The sequence below is a fragment of the Asterias amurensis genome, chromosome 10, assembly GCF_032118995.1.
Source record: "Asterias amurensis chromosome 10, ASM3211899v1".
NCBI classification, from domain to species: domain Eukaryota; kingdom Metazoa; phylum Echinodermata; class Asteroidea; order Forcipulatida; family Asteriidae; genus Asterias; species Asterias amurensis.
This window is the reverse complement of record NC_092657.1, coordinates 7,225,893-7,243,307: the sequence shown is the minus strand read 5'-3', so window position 1 is coordinate 7,243,307 and position 17,415 is coordinate 7,225,893. Positions and strand designations below refer to the sequence as shown.

Genomic DNA, 17,415 nt, shown 5'->3' with positions numbered 1-17,415 from the left:
GGGTTGCAACTGGGCGCCACAATTGCTTGAAGCCAGACAAAACTAGCAAGTGAAATTCTGTATTGTCAAAGGCACAAACAGACACAAATATAAGGCAATCAATCATGTTGCTCAATGTTGTTGATGCATAACAAAATCGCGTACGTGTTGGTATTTAATAAATCATAATTTTGCATCGGGTATAAGAATTATAATTTGGTTATTGACCATCACACTAATGTGTTTTAAGCACTGTATACCGAGTGCTTTCAAAAGGGCTGTGGAAAACAAGAAAATTACTCAGGTAGGATTCGAACTCGAGACCTTTAGATTGCTTAAGCATATGTCTTACCACTGGAGCACCAAGCAGGGGCTTCTGCACAGTTTTGATTAGGCCTATGTGTCAAGTTTTCATCGGCTAATTATATCCGATACAAAGAATAGTGTCAACAAAATAACCTTTGCAATGTAGGAAATGGACTAAGTACCGATTTTAAGATCGATTTCAGGAGGAGGGGAGGGCGGGGCTTACTGAAACTGACTCGGAGGACTAACCACACACCATGGGATTCAGCCTGAGCATCAATTCTACCTCCGTGGCCGGAGTAAGTTTTTATCCGACCATTTTAGAATCCGTCAGTATTCAGAATCTTTATGATTTGTTTATTTTCTCAACGCAATTCCATTTGGCCCGTACTGAGATTTAGAACCCAGAGCGGTATAGTTTTAACAATGCCGCTTTGGGTTAATTACAATTAGGAACCAAACTGGGATACAGAAGAGACTGGGATAAAGAAGAGATTAATTTCGGGTGTTCTGTTGTTTGGTTCGTTAATAAGGAAAGTCAACGCGTAAGGAAGCCAGCACAGTGTGTTTATGCACCCTCAGTTACACCAGATCTAACACATTGACCCCAGCTGATCTAAACGTTAGCTGCTGTGTAGCTAGACTGGGGGCCTGTCTTTACCCGCAAGGATAAACACATTTTTTTTTCAGAATCAGTGATTTCAATGGATACAATGATGTCATTGGAAAAACGTGCAGTGACATGAGCTTTCCAACCTCGGACCAATTAAAAAACAGATACCGTGGGTGCGTTCGTTTAGCTTCCCTGGGTCGACCCCGGTCTGCACCCGGTGCGTTCGAATAGCTTTGACGTCATTGCAGGGACTCACCCGGGTCAGTCCCCAGTGCCCTGCTTGTGGAGTTGGTCACTAGGGGGTGACCCGATGTGCTTGACGTTACCACGAGAGGGCGAGTGTGATCGTTCGATTAGGTCTTGTCAGGGGCTCACCCGAGTGAGTACCGCGTGGTCGACCCAGGGAAGCTAATCGAACGCACCCATTGTAGAGGGTGCGTTCGTTAAAAACGTTTCTTGTGAGACATTGATATAAACACAAAAACAAGAATAAAAAACCCAAAACAAAGCCTACTATTTCAACTCTTTTTGTGTTTATTTTTCTTATTATTTTATTTATTTTTTACTCACAACGTCCACAACAACAGCACCTAAATGGAGGGATAGTTTGTTTTCGTTAATTAACAGTATAATACTTTAAAAGAATACTACACATACATTTCTTGGTAAAAAAGAATGATACAAAAACAAATATCGAATACTTATGGAGCCATACTTTGTGCGGCATGGCACTGGACACTATTGGTGATTACTCAAAATAACTGTATACATTTAACACTTTTGGGAAACGAGCAATGGAGAGCTGTAACGTAGTTTTTAAAAAAGACGTAATTTATCACTCAAATTATAAAATACTTCCGCTGAAGACTTTAAATATGCGTCTGAAAGCACACAAAGTAATGCAACAAGGGTGTTTTATCTTCCGTTATTATCTTGCAACTTCGACGACCAATTTAGCTCAAATTTTCACAGGTTTGTTATTTTATGCATTTGTTGGGATACATCAAGTGAGGCTACTGGTCTTTGACACTTACCAAACGTGTCCACTGTCTAAAACCTTTAAATGTTTTGACGCGGTGTTTGTATGTGCAACACAAGAGGTGAATAGTTTCACACAATCATGAATACCTTCTGTGTGCCATGATTTTCATTCTCTAAATAGTGTACACAAAATCTGAACATGACCTCACCTACATTTAGCTCTTTACAGTCGTCTGAAAATTCGTCTTTTGCTGAGACAAAAAAAAACAGAGGAAAAAAACTAAACAAAAAGGGGGCTAAAAAGTAGACCCTGGCAGTAGCTGAAGCTCAGTTGAAGGTGTGGCTCTCCACGGTAAGAACTTAAAGGGACACGTTGCCTTGGTTCGGACGAATTGATCTATAAAAAGCATTTTCGTGACCGTTTGTTTATACAAAATGCATATGGTTGGAAAGATGTTTCTAAAGTAGAATACAACGATCCACACAAATATGCCTCGGTATTTCGTGGTTTTCCTTTTGCTTTGCGAACTAACACGGTCGGCCATTTATGGGGGCCAAAAATTTGACTCCCATGAATGGCCGACCGTGTTAGTCGACGAGGTAAAAGGAAAACCACGCAATTTCGAGGCATATTTGTGTGGATCATTGTATTCTACTTTTAAAACATCTTTCCAACCATATGCATTTTATAGCAAAAGGTTACAAACGCTTTTCAAAGACCAACTCGACCGGTCCCTTGCAACGTGTTCCTTTAAACTACAGAGCTCTGACGATACTGTTTGAATCGGTCATCTCTAACTCAAGCAATGAATATAGCGAAGGTAGGAAGTCGTCTTAATTAAAATGTGGAATTCGACTGTCTTTAAATGATTAGGTTGGATAATCTAAAATATGCAAAGTGTATTTTGGAAGTGGGTCCAGTCTGTTCAGATTGAATTATTTGTCTAAAGTTCACGACATCATTGAGTTAATAGTAATATGTCGACAACGTGCAAACATGACATGTGACTTCATTTGTTTCAACGAAAGATCTCATTTCTCAAGGACAGACGAGTGACCTTCCGAACGGTCACTTCATTCTTGGAAACGGATCGTATTCGATTATAGAAAATTGACCCCTGTTTTGCGGGAACACAGTATATAATGTCACTCGATTCCCGACCTGCTCTGCGTCAGCAGTGTCTTTATCCGCAATAGGATGGTTTTACAGAACCAGTGATTTCATGACAAGATACAATGATTTCATTGGATAAACGTGCAGTGACATAAGCTTTCCATTTGTGTTTTGATTGATCCGAGGTGGTGTTTGCACCTGCACTTTAGGTCGTCATAATTTCGGGCCTTTGGGAAAGACGCCACGTTATATTATTGGAAATGAACTTTTCAATGGGAAAACATCACATCTTTTTCCCCTTTTTGATTAAACAGACAGAGACAATGACAGGTTACACTCTGCTAGCATTGCTTGTTGTGCTTGGCTGTGTGTCAACATACCAACAAGGTAAATAGTAAACAAACAAATAATCAATATTAATTATGAGCGAATTACATGTTTTATTTTTGAGTTGAAAGATATAAAATTTCAAAATCAGTTTTGAAGTAATGGTCGATAGCTGTCTGGTCATTACCAGTCATATTTCTTGTTGATTGCTCACTTCGTCACAAAACAGGAGCTTGTTTAACGGTCTTGCATTTATTAAAACAATTTGCCTCTTTAGTTGAGACCGTCGTTCAATTTCATTTTGTGAAAAGTGAATTTTTTTACAGCCATTATTGTCGATACAGGAGGTTGTTTTTACCATGCTTATAATCGTTATCCAATTTAGCAGAGTGGTGCTACTGTTAAAGTTGCTGCCAATTTTCTGTGAAAAAATAAGCGACCCTTTTGGGTGAAACTTGATGTTATTGGATGTTAAAAACATTCAAACAGCATGGTGATTGTACACATTTTTAACGAGGGGTTTAGAGACTGGACACATTATAGATATTTGTCAGAGACAATTTTTCTCACTTGATGTACCCCAACATATAAAATTACAGTCAAACATGTGAAAATTTGAACTCAATTGGTCGTCAAAAATGCAAAAGAACATTGAATAAAAAAAACCTTGTTGCACAACTGTGTGTGCTTTCAGATGCATAATAAAAGGCTTATTTGAGTGAGAAATTACCACTTTCTCAAAATTTTATGTTATTTCAGAGGGAGCCGTTTCTCACAATAAAAATACCAACAGCTCCCGCGGTTGCTCGTTAACAAATAAGTTTTAAGCCAACAAAATATTTTGAGTAAAAAAAACAATAGTGTCCAGTGGCTTTGACAATGACTACATGTAATGTGCAACGGTAAATGAATTGATCACAAAACTGTGTAACTGTGGACTATTTCATTTGAAAGGTCATCTTTGTTTATTCTAAGGCGCAATTATTCTTTGCTTGAAAGATGAACAAAATATCCTGCAAAAAAGAATAACGCATGTTGGCTGCTTATAATTGTCAAAAGAATGAGCGGGAAACCTATGATTGACTGTAGTTATTGTAGTTTGCATTGTCAGATGAGGTCGCCCTTTTGGAGCGCCTTCTTGATTTGAAGAGGCATCAGAAACGTAAGTTATACTTCGTCTGAATTACGTTTTCATAAATAGTGTGACGAAGAAGAAGAAGACAAACTAAACAAAGAATTGTCAACTGACGATAATTGTTAATCTCAAGCGGTGTGGACCCCCCCCAAAAAAAGTCTACACAAATCTATTTAAAGCATGCTTACTGACTAACCTTGTTAAACTTTTTTATGAGAAAGTATGGGAAACAAAGGCCCAATAAATCGGTTAAAAAAAAATTATATACAGACTTAAAGGGACACACCGGCTCACCATTTACGCAATTTAGGGGTGTAGAATCATAAATAATGTTTTTATAGATGGTTGCTGTAAAAACAATCATCAAAATGTCACGTAATTAGCGAAAAATGATTAAAAAACCCAAAGCGGTAAAAGGCCACCGTATACGTGTTTCCAGCCGTTGCAACTGTCAAATCTTCGTGACATTGTCGCACAATGTTGCAAGTAGACCGGTGCTTTGTTTACAGCAACGTTTTACTATGACGCAGCATAAGGATCCAGTCTATCCATGTATTATAAACAACCAGCATAAATATACGGATCAGGCAAATCCTTCGACTATGGAGGTAGACCTTCGTGGATAAAAAAAACGGAGCCCCCGATGGTAAAAAGACCAGGTGAATAGTAATTTTGTAAAAGGTTGAAACAAAAATAATGATAAAAAAAAATTCCCTCAAAGCATTATTTTGTAAAAAACGTAGATACTCAGCTACGCTTACGTTCCTACTACGCTTACGTTCCTTACGCCATAATATCAACAGGTACGTTTTCAAGCCCGAGTCAAGCTACGCTTACGTTCCATACGCAGCTTCGTCTACGTTCCAAGATACCCAGCTACGCTTACCTTCCAAGATATGCTTAGGTTCCAAGCTACTCTTACATTCCAAGTTTTGCTTACGTTCCTTCAAGTTACAAAAGGTACGCTTTCAATCCCGAGTCAAGTTACGCTTACGTTCCATACGCAGCTACGTTTACGTTCCAAGATATGCTTTCGGTCCAAAAAATATGGCTTTTGAATCCCTCAAGAAAGTCATCAAGGTTGTGAGCTCTGCTGGCATTATTCAAGAGACAAACGGTGTTTTCTTGAAAGTTAAATGATGCACACTGTGGATCCATAGACTGGTGAAGATACAGTCTTCCACTGAAACATATGATTCAGTAAGGCTCGGTTCTCAGCCAAGTAGAATGTTTCGCTGAACCGTTGGTTAACACCCTTGCAGGATTGTACCATCAAAATCAGAAACAAGATTGCGCGGCTATGCCCATTGACGTCAATGTTTCAAGATTGCGCGGCTATGCCCATTGACGTCAATGTTTCAAGTTGGATGAGAGAAAGAGGGATTGAAAAAAAGCAAGAAAGCTTGGAGACCAACGCCTGCGTCATCAGTTGCGGGTTTGATTGGTTATACTGTTCTCGGTCAAAATCAATCAGTTGCGCCTACAACGACTCTCAAGACTGAGAAAACTGTCACTAATCAAAATATTGAAAGTGACGTTTCTATAATTAGGCCTCATTGTTTGTACTACCTCCACGATCAAGCAGAGCATTTACCATCACAAAAGCCAGACCTTCAAGTTGTGATGGTGTGGACCACACAATCAATACTTATAATATAATACTTTACAGTGACTTGTGTACCTTCCTGGTAATTAACTGTGTTGTGGAATGGACCCTTAATTACTCCGCCGTGATTTTCTACCACAATTTTGTTGTCAAATTCCAAAAAGTTCTTTTTCGCAATCTCTTCTATCATTCAACAATTGAAGGCATAATATTTTGAGTCTAATCTGCCATCCTTAACTATTTGTCAACCTATGAGTTTATGAAATTAATAAGGGTACTTCAAAAAAACACAAATGAGCCAAATTGATTCACATTTTTTATAGTAATTAAAAAAAATTATGTAGCTGGTCCTTCATCCCGCGCCCCTCGGTTTATAACACACGTCATTATTTCATTTTTAACATCACCCTCTTAATGAATTATTGTGACCCAAGCATCCAAGTCATAATGATTATGGGATATTTACTCGAAAAACACAATTTTATAATGTTGGTTAGTGTCCTTGGTCAAAGTATCGGAACAGCTCTGTGATTTAACAGATGTTAAATTTTACTATTATTATTATAGTTACTACTTTTTTTTTTTAGGGGGGGGGGGGTCGGAGGGTTAACCGTGTGTTAGCACTGTACTTAATACAGAAGATCGGTCAAAGCTTTGCTCGATCGTCTGTATTAATGACAATAATACAATTTCACTCTCTTTGTATTGTTGAACTTGTGTGACGCCCAATCGCCTTCCGGTATTAATCAGCCTCGACTGAGGCCGAATTGAGGTCGCTAAACATGCATCAATAAACAAAATTTGACCTAACCTATTCAGACCTTTAAAATTTGACTTTTTGGGTGCATAAATCGTAGGTTAAAAGTAGACCCCTGCAGTAGCTGACGATCAGTTGAAGGTGTGGCTCTTTACGGTTAAACTACTCTTTAAGAACTGAAACTACAGAGCTCTGACGACACTGTTTGAATCGGTCATCTTAGCACTCAAGCGAAGAAGTTAACGAGGTAAGAAGAAATCTTAACACGATCCATTTCAATTTGTTGTTAAAGGCACTGGTCAAGACACTATTGGTAATTACTCAAAAAAAGTGTTAGCATTAAAACTTACTCTGTAATGAGCAACGGATAGTGTAAAACATTGTGAGAAACGGCTCCCTCTGAAGTAACGTATAGTTTTCGAGAAAGAAGTAATTTCCCACTCAAATATTAAAAAGCTTCAGGCCTGATGCCCTTTTTAGGCATTTTGAAGCACACAAGTTGTGCAACAAGGGTGTTTCTCCGTCCATTATTCTCTTGCAACTTTGAATCCAAGTTTTCACAGATGTGTTATATTTGTATGCATATTGTCTTTGGTAATTACTACAGTTAATGTCCAGTGTCTTAATAATACCAATGTTTTAGTTGCAAGTTTTTGTTGTAGTGTTTTACCGTATTATAAATACTGTGATGGCGTGGAATTTCGATACAAAAGGGCGAGACGAATACCTTTTGTCACTCTTGTTTTTTCGCTTTCCGAAGTTGTAAGAAGGGATCCCATCTGAACAAAATACACCAATGTCTTATTACTTCAATGTTTTACTCATTTACTTAAACATTGCCCCCTGGTGCCGGGTTGTTGGGCTTTACACAAATTTGTTTTTATTTATTTTGAAGATAAAATAAAACGGTTTGGGTTTTGTATCAATTAAACAACTGTTTTCAAATAATAGCAAAGCATTTTGTCCTTCTTCATAAATTGATATACCAGGCTTATTGTTCATAAAATCAGAGGGAGTAATTGTTGTTAATGCATTTCTACAGACTGAAAGCATAATGTTCAGAGGGAGTCGTTCCCACAATGTTTTATACTATCAACAGCTCTCCAATGTTCGTTACCAAGTCAGTTTTTAAGTTAATATTTGTTTTGAGTAATTACCAAACGTGTACCTTCCCTTTAAGGTAAATGGGCTTCAGTCAATAAAAGACAATTATCATGTTTCAGCATTTTAACACAAACTTGTTGCTATGATTCTTAGGATCCAGACGAGTCAGCTTCATTAAGCTTAACTCATGGCTGACTTGTAAATTGCTATGTTTCTGTTAATTCTAAAGCTGCTTGGGGTGTGTGGGTGTGTGTACGTGCATGACGTAAGGGTCCTGTGGTACTGAGGGAATTTTTCTTTGTTAAGAGCCATTGATATCAGAAGTAAATTATTTTACACTGTACTCAAAAGCATCAGTCAGTGGATACTTTGCAGTAAAAGCATAAATTTATTTATGCGAAAGTTTGAAGATGCCGGTACTTAATGGTTCTACTTGGAAGTTGATGCATTTTCTTATTTTTGATAATATTGACCAAAATGTAACGATTCAGTCAAAACTTGAAAGGAGTGTAAAGTAATGAGTTTTTGGCGTATTTCAAAAATTGGACCAATCCCAAGGATTTATAACACAACAAAACATGATTTCTATAGAGCTCATATTGTGCCCTTGGCGCTTGACAACAAAAACCAATAGGTCCAAATTATAAATAATAAATACGTAAAAGATAGTTCCCACTTGATTCGACTCATAGGGCTACCGGGTAAAGTCGGACATTATGGATAATTAGCCTCTTTGAAATATGGTGAATATGGTTCTAGTGCACGATTTGGTTTGGGTGTATACATTCAAATAAACCCAAACCAAATCGTGTATTCAGTTCAGCATATCTCAAAATGGCTTGTCCATTTTGCACGCTGGAGTTTATCAAATTGCTTGCGTGATTGGTCGGTGAACCATTCGCTGCATTAAAACATCTGAACGTTTGGCGCAACCCAAATGACTTGAGTCCATTTCGAGTCCACAGTCACGTTGATTCAGACTAGACTCGAGTGACGTCTGCAAAATACCCGGACTTCCCTTCGGCACACTCGAGATTTCACCTCGGACTCTACACACGTGACTCGACAAACAAATCCAAAGCAATGCTGCCCACACACACTGCTGGGGACTTAGTCCACTTTCTAATTACAGCGCATTGTATTCGTCAGAAATAAGGCAAGGCGAAAAAACTTCAAAATAACATGTTATTGAACACTGACCCCCAATAAGGTACTTCATGCATATTGGTTCTTTGTATGGTTGAATTTCTGACAACTGTTTTGTGTATCCTTCAGATTGACACAAAAGTAGTCTGCACACCCATATTTCGTTTGCCGAGGGCAACAAGTGAGACCCCGCCTCTTGTTCTTACATTGCTCTGTTAGTTTCCTTGATGGAGGTCACCATTCACGCATAAACTCACACGGTCTCTTCATTAATTTGTATAGTCTAAACCCCCTGTCACAATACACAAATAATGACACTGTACATGCCAGTGCCTAACTGGCAGGCGAGATACTGCACCGATCATGGGATTTTAACATTTTGTGCTAAACAAACTCAAGCGTTAAAAAACCCTAGCTGAACAGGTTTTGAGATGTGCCTCTTCCTTCATTTCAAAAGTAAAACATATGTTTTATATATAAATCAAACCACACATTGAAGAGACACAATGTATTGGATCGGGCGAGTTGGGGTATGCAAAGCGTTTGAAACCGTTAGTTATACAATGCATGTTACAAAGATGTTTTAAAAGTAGAATATAACGGATCCAAACAAATTGCATGGTTTCCTTATTTTACGTCGTGAACTAACACGGCACACCATTTTGTGGAGTCAGGCTTTTGACTCTATAAAATTGCCGACCGCTTAATTCGCAAAGTAAAAGAAAACCACGCCTTTTCGAGGCACGTTTGTGTGGATCATTATATTCTATTTTTAAAACATCTTTCTAACCATATCGACTTCAAAACAAATTGTTTCAAAGGCTTTTCAAGTTCCTTTTAAGTCCCTAAACAAAACACCTCTTCATATGACCTTTCATACGGGGCAATGCGCTAATTGACCCTCAAACCTCGACCATTATAAGAAAACAATTAACCTAATACATAATTGATATCCTTTGTAAAGAGGACAAAGTTGTATGTAATAAAATAGAGAATTTAAGAAAGCAGTACAAAATTGTAAGTTGCAGTCTAATGTTTTGTGTTTTTTTTTTATAAGAAAGTGACATTTAATTAATACTCAAGCGTGTAATTTCTCTAAACCCGCATTCATAAATACCTCCGACAGTTTCGCTATTCCTATTGGTGGAGAGCGCGTCACGTGGGTGTGTATAAACCTTGCAATGTGATTAAATCTAAAAGGAATTCAAAATCTTAAAGCAATCGCACAACATCGTATTGTCCAAAGGCCCATACTTCGTGTATCACAACTATACAAAATAACAAACCTGTACAAATTTATGCTCAATCGGTCATCGGAGTCGGGAGAAAATAACGGGAAAACCCATCCTGTTTTTGAACGTTTCGCTGTGTCATGACATGTGTTTTAAATAAATCCGTTATTCTCGATATCGAGCATTGATAAGTAGTTTAATGTTTTCTCAAAAAGTAAAGCATTTCATGGAATAATATTTCAAGGGAAGTTCGTCACCATTACCAACTGTAAACCCTGTAAGTTATTTGTAAATCTGTGAACTTTTATTTTTTGTTCTGTTCAGAAAAGTGTCCAATTGCTTTAAACTCGTCTTAAGTTTGACACACAGACAAGTACAAGTTGTAATCTTTAATTAATGGTTTGTAAGAATAACCAAGAGCACGCAGTTACTTAGTGTATTTCAACAATGCATGATGAACGGCAAACGTAATTTATTATTGGAAATGAACTTTTCAATGGGAAAACATCACCTATTGTTTCATTTTGATTAAACAGAGACAATGAAGGGCTACACTCTCCTAGCGTTGCTTGTTGTGGTCGGCTGTGTGTCAGCATACCAAGATGGTAAGTAGTAAACAAATAATGAATATTTATATGTGGAATATTGTTTTATTAATGAGTGTAAATACTGAATGTCACATTCAACAAATCGTAAAGTTTCATATTGAGAGGGACATTCCATCTTTCAACAAATCACACAAACATTTCCTTTGCAGGAATTAACAAAATGTTTGATATAAATTCCAAGTAGGTTTGTCATTTTCATTGCAGTTTACTTGTAATGGTCTAAATATGGTAGGCATGCGATGGTTTGAATAAGCGCGTGATCTACAAGCCCCAATCAGATGACAAGGATGTACGTGTATGTGTTTTGTTGAAACACTGACTGCAACGCTAATGCACTTTTAACAATTTGCAAATCGAAATCGGTTCCTACAGACAATACGTGACAATAAGTAGATTTAATTACCATCAAATCGGTTCAACATTAAACAATGATGGGTGTGCCTTTAATACTAACGACAGTTGGAATTTCATTAAATTCGAGTTTCCATTGACAGGATACGTCTTTACTGAAGAAATCAAATCGAAGTTTCGGTATTGATTAGCATTATGTCGGCACTGGCGTATAAAGACATTGACGCAATTATATTGAAAACCAGAGTGTTTAGCAGTATGTAGCAAAACTATAGTCTGTAAATAAGGAACTTTCTAGTGGCACGAGCTGTTAAATTACACTAACACTAAAATAACAAAAGAAACTTGCAAGGATGCGAACTCACATTTGAAAACCAGTTTCCGGGTCAGCTTTACACACAAATGGGTCACGACCCGTGATCCGGGTCACTTCTATCCCTATTGAGCTTCTAGGATGTACTACTGTCTTTGTTCTCCTTGTCTTGTCTTGACAAAACTTAATCATCACCGAAATAACCTGGAAGGACATTTGTACAATCTGGACGTGTCTAGACAATTTCAGTCATACTTCTACTGAGTGTTTTAAGAATAGATCTGCTGCTCATGTTGTGAACATTCCTTTAAAAATCAAAGTAACTCCAACTTATACGGTCATGCATTCGTATCAAAGCTATTCACTCCTTTATTTGATACTGTCAATTTAAAATGCTTCAATACAACTTTACAGAGTCACGTTATTTTGCTAAAATTAACTGCACGTAAATGAGGGAGCAGGCAACTGGAAAACCTATAAATGCGTTTTCTTTTCGTTTGCATTGTCAGATGAGGTCGCCCTTTTGGAGCGCCTTCTGGATTTGAAGAGGTCTCAAAATCGTGAGTTTTACTTCATGTGAATTACATTCTTTTTAATCAAAAGGTTGCTAGAATAGTGGGAAGAATCGTGTTAACTGACGATGTTGTCAAAACTGACAATCTGTGTGGACCCAGCTTTTATTGATCAAAACTAAAAAGAAAACACATGTAAATATTGTGTACCAACTTTAAAACAGAAACTGGAAGTAAATTACAAAGACTAAGTTCAAAACTTGAAAGTAAAAGGAAGGCGGTATACTTTAAAATCATTTTCTGAATTGACCTTTGTTATTTTTAGTTAATTTGGAGGAGGCCCCGCAAGAGAGAGAGCTTGAAGAAAAGAGTAAGTTTTGACCCTTTTCCCATCCTTTCTTTGCCTTTCATTCCTGCCTTTGTAACACCTTGACATTTGTAAATCATTCTGTGAACCTTTTTGAGTCGAAAGGTTGTTTATAATAAGAACAACTTGATCATGTAAGAATACCTTTATGCGAATGATAAAACCTGCGGTTAATCGTCATGACATTTGAGGGGACACGGAGTGCGTTGTGGTGACCCAACAGAACATTATGTTGTTGAGTTTTGGTCACCGGTTGAGCGTTTTCGCGTGTTCGGTTGAGGTGCGATGACGATGCTGTTCAGACCTAACGGTAGCCGACTTGTTGGGTCTGTTGGATTTGGTTTCAAGATGGCGGACCCAAATAAATTTCGGAAAAATTTAATGGAGTTATTTTAAAAGTGAAATACTTTGATGCATAACAATTACATGATGTTAATTAAATTACAAAGACTAAGTTCCATTACTTGAAAGTAAAAAGAAGGCGGTTTACTTTAAAAACATTTTCTGGATTGACTTTCGGTTGTTTTTAGTTAAATTGGAGGAGGCCCCGGAAGAAAGGCAGCTTGAAGAAAAGAGTAACTTGTGAGCCTTTTCTCATCCTTTCTTTGCCTTTAATTCCTGCCATTGAAACACTTTGATGTTTGTAAATCAATTTGGGTAAAGTATTGAGATTTAAGAGACACATTTAGGTTGCAATTTAGTTAATTACGTACAGACTTCTTCAAAGTAAAAAAATTGGTTGAGACGTAATGTTTGATTCCTAAAACGATGCAATGAATTAGTTTCTAGGTGAGTAGACTTGACTACAATCGTTTTGTACCCAGGCCACCTTAGTACGATAAAGCACTGCTTGATGAATGTGTTGATTTAGTTTGCATTTTACAATTCATCATCTCAGGTCACTAATAATAACTTCTGCATTGATCTTTTCTACCTTCAGATGAACCGACACTTCGGGAGCTTCTCCGTAATGTTGAGAGTCTGTTGAATAAACGCAGTAAGTATTCTAATTAGTCCAATGTAACTCAGCAACACGAAACAAAAACAACAATCCTATATAGCATTCACACTGATGCATCATGGGATAGTCGACTGGAATTACTCTTATTGCTTAGATTCGTCTGAAACTCGTAGTAATTTTTTCACGAAAATATCTTAAGATATATCTCTTTCTATAGTAAAACTACAACGTTAACTTTAAATGGCGGCGGCGGCAGCAGCACTAACAACAACAACAGCAGCAACAGCAACAAAATCAGCAGCAACAGGAGCATAACAACAGCAATAGTAACAGCAGCAGCAGCAGCAATAGTTACAGCAGCGGCAGCAATAGTAACATCAGCAGCAGCAGCAATAACAACAGCAATAGTAACAGCAGCAGCAGCAGCAATAATAACAGCAGCGGCAGCAGCAATAGTAACATCAGCTGCAGCAATAGTAACAGCAAGCAACAGCAGCAGCAGCAATAGTAACAGCAATAGTAACAGCAGCAGCAGCAGCAATAGTAACAGCAGCGGCAGCAGCAATAGTAACAGCAGCAGCAGCAATAATAACAGCAGCGGCAGCAGCAATAGTAACATCAGCTGCAGCAATAGTAACAGCAGCAGCAGCAGCAGCAATAACAACAGCAATAGTAACAGCAGCAGCAGCAGCAATAGTAACAGCAGCGGCAGCAGCAATAGTAACATCAGCAGCAGCAGCAATAATAACAGCAATAGTAACAGCAGCAGCAGCAGCAATAGTAACAGCAGCGGCAGCAGCAATAGTAACAGCAGCAGCAGCAGCAATAATAACAGCAATAGTAACAGCAGCAGCAGCAGCAATAGTAACATCAGCTGCAGCAGCAATAGTAACAGCAGCAGCAGAAGCAATAACAACAGCAATAGTAACAGCAGCGGCAGCAGCAATAGTAACATCAGCTGCAGCAATAGTAACAGCAGCAGCAGCAGCAATAACAACAGCAATAGTAACAGCAGCAGCAGCAGCAATAGTAACAGCAGCGGCAGCAGCAATAGTAACAGCAGCAGCAGAAGCAATAACAACAGCAATAGTAACAGCAGCAGCAGCAGCAATAGTAACATCAGCTGCAGCAGCAATAATAACAGCAGCGGCAGCAGCAATAGTAACATCAGCTGCAGCAATAGTAACAGCAGCAGCAGCAGCAATAACAACAGCAATAGTAACAGCAGCAGCAGCAGCAATAGTAACAGCAGCGGCAGCAGCAATAGTAACAGCAGCAGCAGCAGCAATAGTAACAGCAGCGGCAGCAGCAATAGTAACAGCAGCAGCAGAAGCAATAACAACAGCAATAGTAACAGCAGCAGCAGAAGCAATAACAACAGCAATAGTAACAGCAGCAGCAGCAGCAATAGTAACATCAGCTGCAGCAGCAATAATAACAGCAGCGGCAGCAGCAATAGTAACATCAGCTGCAGCAATAGTAACAGCAGCAGCAGCAGCAATAACAACAGCAATAGTAACAGCAGCAGCAGCAGCAATAGTAACAGCAGCGGCAGCAGCAATAGTAACAGCAGCAGCAGCAGCAATAGTAACAGCAGCGGCAGCAGCAATAGTAACAGCAGCAGCAGAAGCAATAACAACAGCAATAGTAACAGCAGCAGCAGCAGCAATAGTAACAGCAGCAGCAGCAATAGTAACAGCAACAGCAGCAGCAATAGTAACAGCAGCGGCAGAAGCAATAACAACAGCAATAGTAACAGCAGCAGCAGCAGCAATAGTAACAGCAGCGGCAGCAGCAATAGTAACAGCAGCAGCAGAAGCAATAACAACAGCAATAGTAACAGCAGCAGCAGCAGCAATAGTAACAGCAGCAGCAGCAATAGTAACAGCAACAGCAGCAGCAATAGTAACAGCAGCGGCAGAAGCAATAACAACAGCAATAGTAACAGCAGCTGCAGCAGCAATAGTAACAGCAGCGGCAGCAGCAATAGTAACAGCAGCAGCAGCAGCAATAGTAACAGCAGCAGCAGCAATAGTAACAGCAACAGCAGCAGCAATAGTAACAGCAGCGGCAGAAGCAATAACAACAGCAATAGTAACAGCAGCAGCAGCAGCAATAGTAACAGCAACAGCAGCAGCAATAGTAACAGCAGCGGCAGAAGCAATAACAACAGCAATAGTAACAGCAGCAGCAGCAGCAATAGTAACAGCAGCGGCAGCAGCAATAGTAACAGCAGCAGCAGAAGCAATAACAACAGCAATAGTAACAGCAGCAGCAGCAGCAATAGTAACAGCAGCAGCAGCAATAGTAACAGCAACAGCAGCAGCAATAGTAACAGCAGCGGCAGAAGCAATAACAACAGCAATAGTAACAGCAGCTGCAGCAATAGTAACAGCAGCAGCAGCATTAAGAACCTTTGCAATATCCTGATTTTTCTATGAACGCCATTTGATTAATTATTTTTTCTTTTTGTTGTGCTTTTAGTTGAAACGCAAGAAGAGAAATTCGCTGAACAAAGTAAGCATTATGTTTTCATTCATGTTATCAAATTTTAACAATTTTATTGTATAATGCCTTAATAATTTGAGCTGAGAAGAAAGATGGAGCGTAAAAGAACAATTTGATCATGTAAGAATAACTTAATGATAAAACCCTCTAGAATAAGATTAAACAATCGATGTGTTTTTATCCTTTACACCAATGAAAACAGAATTGCAATAATTTGATGAGGGTTAAATTATCTGAACTGGTGAGCCCACATTTTATCCGCCAGCAATTATGGAAAAAGGTGAAAGTTTGTTGCAAGTTTGGAGGAGGCCGTCATTCTTATCCTGTAACGAAACGCACACAACACGTAAACACCGTACCAGTACCGTTAATTCTCTCTTTCACTGATGTTGTATTGTTCTGTCTTCTCCCCACAGAGCGCTATCAATGTGGAGCACTATTCCAGTGTGCCGAGGGCTTAACCTGTGTAGATTTTAAAGGCACTGGATACTGCGTTAAGGTGAAGTCTTAGATGGTAAGACAAATTTACATCTTTGTATTCTTAATTATGATATTATTTTTATATTTGGTCTAAAATCAGACGTAACACGAACACTTTATAAACGCACAGATATTTTGCTATCAAGTCAATCCACAAATTGAACAAAATGCTGAGACACACGGCTGATTCGACGTTAAAAGTGATTAGTAATTACCCAAAAGCTAAAATTGAATGCTTTCAGATTAATGTAAATGTTTTTCTAGTAAAAACATTTGCTTTATTTTATTTCATACAATTTATTATTTGAGAAGATTATCTCTTAATGCTACAAAAAATGTGAGTAAATGCAGAAAAAGTAACTCGTGGCATCAAGGCACTGTCTCGTCAAGAAATGAGACTGATTATCAAATAACACAGTAAAACTCCCTCAAACCCCGCCCCCCCCCCAAAAAAAAAAACAAAAAAAAAATGGTAACAAAATTAATACATGTCAGCTTTTGTCTTTTTTCTCAAATGAAGCCTTTACAGTCTAATCCCGGATCAGAGTTGACTCAGATTATGGGTTCAAGGGGTCTGACCTATATCTAAGTCAAGCTGCCCCGGAAAATGGTTGCAACTTATGAGTAAAGCGCATTTTGATTCAGTGAATAAAGATTGCTTTGGCGAATAGTTTAAGAAGTAGCCATGCTCCATGCATTTCTTTCGTCAAATAATTCAAGAAATTTGTTACTTTTCTTTTCACAGCGTGGGACTTAATTGATCTGATGGAGTGTTGAAGACAACGAGGAACTGTAAAGCATTGTTTACACCCACAACAAATTATAGGCCCATCTACCGTTAATCAACACGCGTTGATGGATTTATACTTTACATATGGTGGACTATACTTTATTGTTGTAGCTTCAAGTGTGTGTCTTGCAAACTTGCTTTTTGTTCCCGATCATCTTGATTAACGATTATTAATGATAATGAAAACAATGATAATCATATTATACTTACCTCATTAAATTGCTA

The 17,415-nt window shown here is 38.4% G+C and overlaps 1 protein-coding gene across 1 annotated transcript; it reads left to right on the top strand.

Annotated features, from left to right (window-relative positions):
- Positions 1–10,833: 10,833 nt before the first annotated feature.
- Positions 10,834–16,431, top strand: LOC139943475 (uncharacterized). The gene is made up of 6 exons (XM_071940286.1): positions 10,834–10,905; positions 12,082–12,132; positions 12,410–12,454; positions 13,392–13,448; positions 15,897–15,929; positions 16,337–16,431. The coding sequence occupies exons 1-6, from the start codon at positions 10,842–10,844 to the stop codon at positions 16,429–16,431; spliced, it is 345 nt and encodes a 114-aa protein (XP_071796387.1). The 5' UTR covers positions 10,834–10,841.
- The last annotated feature ends 984 nt before the right edge of the window (positions 16,432–17,415 follow it).